General features: G+C 47.1%; 1 protein-coding gene across 1 annotated transcript in view; it reads right to left on the bottom strand.

Annotated features, from left to right (window-relative positions):
* TBX4 (T-box 4) overlaps positions 1 to 8320 on the bottom strand; it is a gene marked incomplete at its 5' end in the record, with an annotated part of 67355 nt that overhangs the window by 38370 nt on the left and 20665 nt on the right. Inside the window, one exon of the mRNA XM_019511119.1 lies at positions 729 to 848. Coding sequence (XP_019366664.1) covers positions 729 to 848 — 120 coding nt within the window. The remainder of the gene's footprint in view (positions 1 to 728; positions 849 to 8320) is intronic.

Genomic DNA, 8320 nt, shown 5'->3' with positions numbered 1-8320 from the left:
TTGCAAAACAGCAGGCAGAGGAGAGCCCAGGCACGGAGGAAACTCATGGGTGGTGCGGGGTATTTTTATGTAAATGCAGAATGAAGATGCATATTTCCAACAGACAGCTAAGCCTCAGAGATGGCCACAAACATTTTCACTTGAAAGAAGTAAACCCAAATGGCCACAATAACCAGTTCTACTGAGCATTGCTGTACGTGGAGCCAAGAAGAGCTGCTGGGGAAGTGAAGATTCGCCTACTCTGGCCACACGCAGCTCTTTCCCATGGCGTGAAACAGCATTAGGAAAAAGAAAATAGCATTCAGATGACTCTCAGCCCACCACAAGTGGAAGGCCTTGTGGATACTCAGATATTATGGCCAAAAGGGACCCTCAGATCATCTAGTCTGACTTCCTAAATAACACAGACTGTGGGTTTCATCCATGGGATCAATAGGTTGGATTTGTCTAGAGCACCTCCTTGGAAAAGGCATCCAATCTCAGACAGCCCCCAGACAGAAAATCCACCACTTCCCTTAGTAGTTTGTTCCAACAGTTAACCACCCTCATCACTCATTTTAAAATCTGCCTAGCTTTAACCTCCACCCACAAATCCCCATTACATCTACATGCACTAAGTTAAAGACTCTGCTAGGACCCTGCGTGAAGTCCTGCATTGCTATTTCCTGAGTGCTGATTGCAAACCGTTGAGAGACACAGGTGTGAAAAAAGTACAAATATCCTCTTACCATTTGTTGTCGCAGAATTTATACCGATGATCGTCAGCTGGGACGATGTCGATCAACAGGATGTACTTGGTTTTCGGGTTCATTCCGGTTACTTTAACCTTGTAACTAGGAAACATCCTCCTTAGGAAAAGCAAAGGATGAAGATGTTAGTAAGCAAGTTGAAATGCAGCATAAGCTAAGAGAACAGGAGAGGGGAGACCCAACAGAATTGCCACTGACAAAGTGCAAAAGCCCAAGGGTGGCATTCAATCGGGTACAGGAGATCTGTGAAAGACCAGGCACGTCTACACGTTCATTAATGCGCAATGGTTACTGTGCATTTAATTAGTACTTGTATAACCAATACTAAATAAATGTGCAGTAACCAGAGTTACTGTGCAGTAGTGCCAGCAAATGCCTTTTTAGTGACATTATACGTGGTAGCCTAATAATACTGCATAATAATTAGCACTGTCCATGCTGTGATGTGTTAGTGTGCAGTGTTATTAGGCTCTTGCACAGTGAGTGCCTCGTGTAGATGTCTGTGTACCACCCAAGTGCCACCTGGATGAAACACATCCCTATGCAGAGATTCAGCCCAGAGCTTGCACACCAAGTAATTCCCCCTTCCACTACTAAAATAAAGCAAAAGGGGGACTTCCATGGGGCACTGCCCATTTCCATAGGGGAAGAGACATGCCCAAGGCAGGGGCTGGGCCCTCAGCTGGTGCACACGATGACTTTGTACCAATCTGCTGCCAAGAGCAGGTTGCCTCCCTAAAGGGAGGGTGGCCGCTGATTTTAAAAGCTGGTCAGGTTCGTCAAGGAAACAATCAGCCTCTAGCCAGAGGCCACACAGACAGAAGCTAATATTACCAAAGAGGATGGGTCTGAAAGGAACTAAATACAATCGAACACTATGAAGTCCCAGCAGGAAGGTCTCTTGGCCAAAGTCAAGGCAACAGGGACACTCTTGGGGAACGTCCATGTCACAAACATACCAGACCTGGTAATGGGACCTGCAAAGGTGCCATGCTGCTCAGCCCGTGCTACCTGCCCCCCTTCCCCATGCTGGAAGCACATTATCTGGGTTAACTGGGACTGCCACTCAACCACGGGCATTGTCACACTGCTTCTGGCAGGTTCCCTTTGGTAAGGCCATGCTGTACATCAAAAAGGCACGGAAATGTTTGGTTTCCTACACCTGTTGCACTTGTATGGGAAGCTGATTCCTAGTAAGTCTGCCACTGGGGCATTCGCTGCAGCTGATAAGTTTACAAGAAGACCTTATAGCACTTCTTATTCAGGAGTGTGGCCTCTGAATAGGGTGAAATTCATCTTTTTTAAACAAGCTACGTGAGCTCCTCTGCATACAGTATCTGCCTTATGAATCATGGAGGAAGAGCCATATGGGCCGGCTCAGAAAAGTGCAGCCAAAACGCAATGGGGAAGGGGTTCCCATCTCCTATCTCCCAGCAAGGCTCCAGCAGTCATTGTGTTCCCCTAAAAATGACCAGGAGCCCCGGAGAGGCTGAACTGAGCTCTGATGGACTGGGGACGGGGTTTAACATGCCAGGAGTCAGCAGGAAAAATAACAAATGCGACTTAATGAGCTTTTAAAATAAGCAAAACAAGCGCCAGGGCACAACTTTCCCATTCACAGGTTCCTGGCATCCATGAAACCGGCCCCTACCTACCCAACCTGCAAAATTAAAAACCTTTTTAAATAAAAAAGGGGGATCTGCAAAAAAAAAAAAAGAGAGGTGGTTAAATTGTCTGCTGGTGTAAGGAGCTGCGTCTCCCTGCAGATTAGGCTCCTGCACAGTGAGCGTCTTGTGTAGATGTGCCCGCTATGTACCACCCAAGTGCCACCTGGATGAAACACCTCCCTATGCAGAGATCCAGCCCAGAGCTTGCACACCAAGTAATTCCCCCTTCCACTACTAAAATAAAGCAAAAGGGGGACTTCCATGGGGCACTGCCCATTTCCATAGGGCAAGAGATGTGCCCAAGGCAGGGGCTGGGCCCTCAGCTGGTGCTATAAATGCTCTTTGAGAACTGCATGTCACAGAGTCAAACCCTCTGCCTGTGTGAGCTGCTGCAAGGCTCTTGCAAGCAGTGGAGCTTCGTCGATTCGCATCAGCAGAGCATTTAACACAACACTGATTGCAGAGACCTCTGCCTCAACATGTTACGTTGTGGAACAGCATTGAGAGCAAATGGGGGGAAAAAAATCCAACTGAAGTGATAAAAAGTATTTCACACAGTGATCGTGCCTGATCTTGCAACTCTTATCAGTGCCAGTATCTATCCTCTGTGAAATCCTTTCCAATATGAACTTTCATTTCTACCCAGGAGAACTACAATCTTTTCTCCTATGCCTAAGGAAGTGTGTTCTTGCCTGAAAGCTTGCAATTAAAGAACTTGTTTTTGCAAAAATCTGGTTGGCATCTCTACTCTGAGTCCTGAGTATCTATTTGAGTCTTTCCATTGGTTTCAGTGCTTGCTTGGTCTTTTAACCCTAAGAGTTTACAGCATCAGGAAGCTAAAAATCCTATGAGTAGCTTTTCTGTTGGCTCTGTGATACTACCCACTGCCTTACCCCGCAAAAATAAGTCGTTTGAGCAAAGTGACCCACAGCTACAAAACAAATCCATAATGCATCAACGCATTGCAAAAGCTGCAGAAGGGTGAGATGAAAACACTTCTATCCAGGAGCGACTGCAATGACCGTGCCCGGCATGAACAACAGTGGACCGAATCTCAATGTCATTCGTCTATTAAAATTCCCTTGAAATTCATACAGATTTTAGCCTCGGTTACAAATTTGGCCAAGCCAAGAGAGTCCTGCCCCCCAAGATGAAGCTGATATCTTCAGCTTATTTTTCTTCCACGCTTATCCTTCGCGAACAATTTTCTTCCAGCTAATACAGAGGAAGGTTGTATCTGGGGTCAGGAAAGCGGTGCGCTGTAGTGATCGGTGAACAGTATCGGCCTGTGAAGGGAGCAGTAGTCGTCTGCACCACCATTTTGTAACTGCTTGGGGAGAAGGCAACAAAATGGGCCCTGTTCAAATTCATTTGAATTGACTCTTTTCACACCCTGCATAAATCCCAGATGTTTACCATGTAATTAGCTGGGACTAAAAAGGGGTGGTTTACCAATGTCCATATTTGATTTTCATTCATAAACTATGCACTCCTCTTAACCTTGTCCTTGCACAGGTAAGCACCTGTATAAATACAGTAGGACATTTCAATTTGCGAATACACAGCCTGATTCACACGTTTAAAAAAATGGCACAAGGAATCCAACCTGAATGCCAAGACTTAAAAAAAAAAAAATTGAAAAAAAATTTCAGACCTTCAAAATTACACTTATAAATGAAAGGGGGGCAGGGAGGATTACTTTAAAAATTTAGATCAATATTGTTTGACAGTTATTGAGCTCACCAGTAGAGACTTCTACACCGGACATTTTTATAACCTGCAGCTTCTGAACGTCTTTTTCCTTCAATCATTTTGCGTACTGCGCTGCATCCACGCTGCTAAAGTAGCCGGACTGATATACAGTAAACGTTAAGTGCTTTTTTAATGGCATTTAAAATTAAGCTTCAGCATATGGAGTTCATATAGAGTAGACATGCCTGAGTTTATAATGTTCTTTAGTATAGACCTCTAAAATAAATACAAAGAGGCAAAGTACTACTATAATATATACAGCTCAAATTCTTTGCAGATAACAAATGGGAACATGCATCTGATTGAAGGTGTTGCTTAACTTGCAAACTGCTCGGGATCTTGCAGTGGTCGCATTACGTTTAGCAAGTCAACAGCCTGAGATGCAATCAGATCTGCCAACTCTCTGCAGCCTTTTCCAGGAAAGCATTGGGTAGAATTTAGTAATTTTGGCCACGCAGAGACATTTCATCATTATTATTAGCTGCTGCATTTTGGCCTTAAAAAAATATGCGACTAATGTGCTGTCCAGGGACTTGTCAGATTAATTTTTCTTAATGAAAACATATTTCTCAACTTCTTGGCAAAGTCTGGCTCAGTAAATATCTCTGCGCAATACGCTACAAACAGGGGTCGTTTGTTTTTAGTGAAGATGCATGACAAATCAAGGGTCTGGGCCCCAAAAAATGCAGCAGTAAAGTGCCGATTCAAAAGCCAGAGCGAGCGAGTGTGAATATTGTATATTTTTGTCCCGGCTTTTATCGGCCTGCCCAGCTCTAGAAAGAGAAGACAAAGCACACCGGCAGGGCTGCGCAAGCCGTGCACATCCCGGGGAGAGTGCCTTCAGTGGATGCAAGTCCTGGGAACCATCCAGGCGTCTGCAGGCTTATCCGGACTTATTGCCGCTCAGTGGGACTAGTTATAGGGACTGGCTTTCTCAGAAGATATTTTCTGGAAGGCTCTGGGCTGGAAATGGCTTCACAAGAGCTGGGCTTGTGCCTCTCAGCTCCTGTCCTCTCTGAAGAGGACACGACCATCATACATGTAAAACTGACCAACACTTTTCCACCTCTGTGAAAGTTCAGTCCAGTTTGGTATGAGGTCTGGATGAAGATCTAGACACGTTATTATTTCCCCCATACAGCATACTATAGTCCTATAGTGCTTAGCACCAAGAAAATGCTTAGCAGTTTGAAAACTGTAATAAAAGCCTAATTCAGCAGGGCACAATCAGGATCACTGGCAGGGTTTTCTAAAGTCAGGCTGCAGCCGAGACCCACTAACTAGCCCCGTGAGCACCCCCTTTGGAGATGGGAGCAGGTAAAATGAGTCCTGCCTTCCAGATGGGGAAACTGAGGCACAGAGGTTACGCGCAGGGTAAATTTACAGTGGTGCATTAATGCTGCTACGTAATAATTTGCCTGCGGTGGCAGACTGAGTCGCTATCCGAGCGGGGATTAACACCTGCCATTCCTGGTTGCACGGTCCCACATTCAGATCAACTACATCGTTCCAACCCACCGAGGATTTTTTTGCTCTATAATGTTGTGCAGAGGTGGGGGGAAGTCTCCCAAGAAAGAAGGAAGTGCAGAAGTGCCAAGCGGCTGCCCTTCATGCCTGTGCATCATGACATCTGAAAGAGAGGAACTAAAATGCTGCTTCTCTCTCCTTTCCTCTTGCAAAGCTATTCCCTAAAGGCCTTGCTGCTGGGCTGCCCATTCAGGATGAGCTACTGCCCTGGTGCAACCTTGGGCAGGTGTCCCTGTTACACAGGCAACTGCGGCGTCGTGTGTTCACTGGACCAGTGCACACGCGAGTGTGAGCACTCTGCAAACTGAAGCGATGACAGCTGTGCCTCCTGCTTCAGCCCCAGCCCCGAGCAGCGTGTTGTGCCTACAGCCCTGCGACTTCCAGCATCCCAAATCTTGCCGTGTGATCGTAGGAGGACAGCACGCGCCGTTTTGCGGCCGCTGCAAAGCAACTCCTTCAGCCCAGAGAAAACTGTCATGTCAGAAGCTTTCCAGCTGTCCCTGGCGTGCACCACGCTCCTGCTCCTCCGAAAACCCCTAATGCTCAGCTGCTCATCCCCCAGGAGGACAGAGATACAAAAGGAGGAGATGAGTAAGGAGGGAAACGGGCGCCAACTCCTGTGTTTGCTTACAAAAGAAGTAGAGATGGACAGATTCTGCAGCACTTGCGAGTCTCATCTGCCTCCCGTGAGCCAAGAGATCGCTACTGCAGGGGAAGGTGCTATTTGCCAAGCACAGAGATGGCTGCGTGGACCACCGATTGTGTTAGTCCCTTTTTTCGACCGTCCCTTTTTTCCTTGCCGCCCTCCATCACAGAGGACACTAAAAAGTGGTGGGGCCACGGGGATGACAGATGAGAACGGAGGATAGCCCCCTTGCACGCCGCTCTGTAGGGATGCATCCTGCCTTTCTCTATGAGTTTTTCTGGCCCCGCATCCCCTCCTCTCTGTCGACTCAGGCAGAGGCAGGGGAAATGGCAGGAGAGAAAAAGGCACCTACACAGAGGCCCAGTGCTGTAGGAGCCAAGGGTTTCTAGGACTAATTTGTTCCCCCTTTGCACTGTTTTAAAAGCAAATCGGGGGTGGACATAACCCTCCAGTCAGCACTTCCTATGCATCCCGCTCTGGGCCTGATCCAAGTCGTTCAGGCCCCCACCGACACGGACTGGCTCCTCACCTTAAGCTGAAGTGCGGGTTGAATTTTGGATGGCTCCAATTCAAGGCAGGCGGTGTTTGCCAAAACGACAACCGTACGTAAGTGCCCTATCAATAGTGTATACCTAGACCTGGGCCTAAGCAAAAAGCCTGCAGCAAATACTCTAAACTCTGCAGCTGACCCCCAACAACCGCCAGCCTTCCAAATCCCAGATCCCACCAGGTCCACAATGGAAATATTTAGATCCTCTCCGGGCCTTGAGTGTAGGTCTTCTGGACACAATATTGACTGCTTCCTCTCTCCACCTCCAAAATCCTTCCTAGATTTAAATGGATTTTGAAAGCAAATTCCTGGTTTTCTCCCCCAAATTTCCCAGCATGAGTAGATGCGCAGACAGTCCTGTTTGCACTGACTGCGGCTCTCATAGGACTTAGTAGTAAAAAGATAAATGAGTCTTTATGTTCACATGCCATAGGCATCCACTGCGGAAGACGCCGTGATGCTATAAGGTCCTGTCTTTTCCTTGGCAAAGTCTGACAGCTAGGATCTTAAATTAAAATACTGCACCTTGATCAGTGCTGCCAGGAAGTGATCTGCAGGCTAGTGCTCTTTGGAGAGGTCTAGATGGCAGAAAAATATGGTTGGCACGGCTTGTCAGAGCTGAGCATAAGGACTGGGGTGGAGGTGGGAAGCAGAACCCACATCAAAAAGCCCCAGCTAAATTCCCCCCCATGGTACCATACAGATGAGATGTAACAACGGCAGGGAAAGCAAGGAAAATAAACAAGCAGCAACATTTTGTAGCCCTCCCAAGCTTCAAAGATGATGTGCCAGTGAAAGATTCGCTCTGATAATGATGCAGTCATTGCTCAGCTCAGTTTATGCTATGCACATTTTATCTCTACTTGCTATTTACAAATTGTTTTAAAATGAACTGTTAGAATAAGCATCTTTTATTTATTTATTCTCCTACCATCCAGGCCCCCTAACCAGGCATCAGGCAGTGACATGGAGCCAATACTTCTAATGCTCAGAAAAAAAAATTGAATAGGAGGGTTGGTTTTGCAGAAGACTGAGAAGGAGAGATGTAGGCTCATCTACGGCAGGGAGTTCCCAGCCTTGCAGGCTTCTCAACCAGCGTACAGGATTAAAACCTGGGTAGGACAAAGAAGGGACCCACAGGCAACCAATTCAGCCAGGCATGCTTTAACCCACAAAATAATCCATCTCGAAGACCAGGGCTTGGAACAAGCTCATCTGGGTACCAGAGAGGAGCAGCTGCAGTGCTCCAGCCTCCAGCGGGGGTTTACAGGAACGAGGACCCCAGCGTGCCCGTCATGACGGCAACGCTGATCCAAGACTTGCCTGCATGCCAAGGGCCTCGAGATCGTGGCTTGGCCCAGGCAGGGTCATGTGTAGGGCTTCTATACATCCCTTTGCTCTTAGTTGTTTTTTAAATCTGTGAGAGGCC

This window comes from Gavialis gangeticus, unplaced genomic scaffold, assembly GCF_001723915.1.
Source record: "Gavialis gangeticus isolate Ggan-Ray unplaced genomic scaffold, GavGan_comp1, whole genome shotgun sequence".
Taxonomy (NCBI): Eukaryota; Metazoa; Chordata; order Crocodylia; family Gavialidae; genus Gavialis; species Gavialis gangeticus.
Note: the sequence above shows the minus strand (reverse complement) of the source record. Positions and strands in the feature narration are given on the sequence as shown.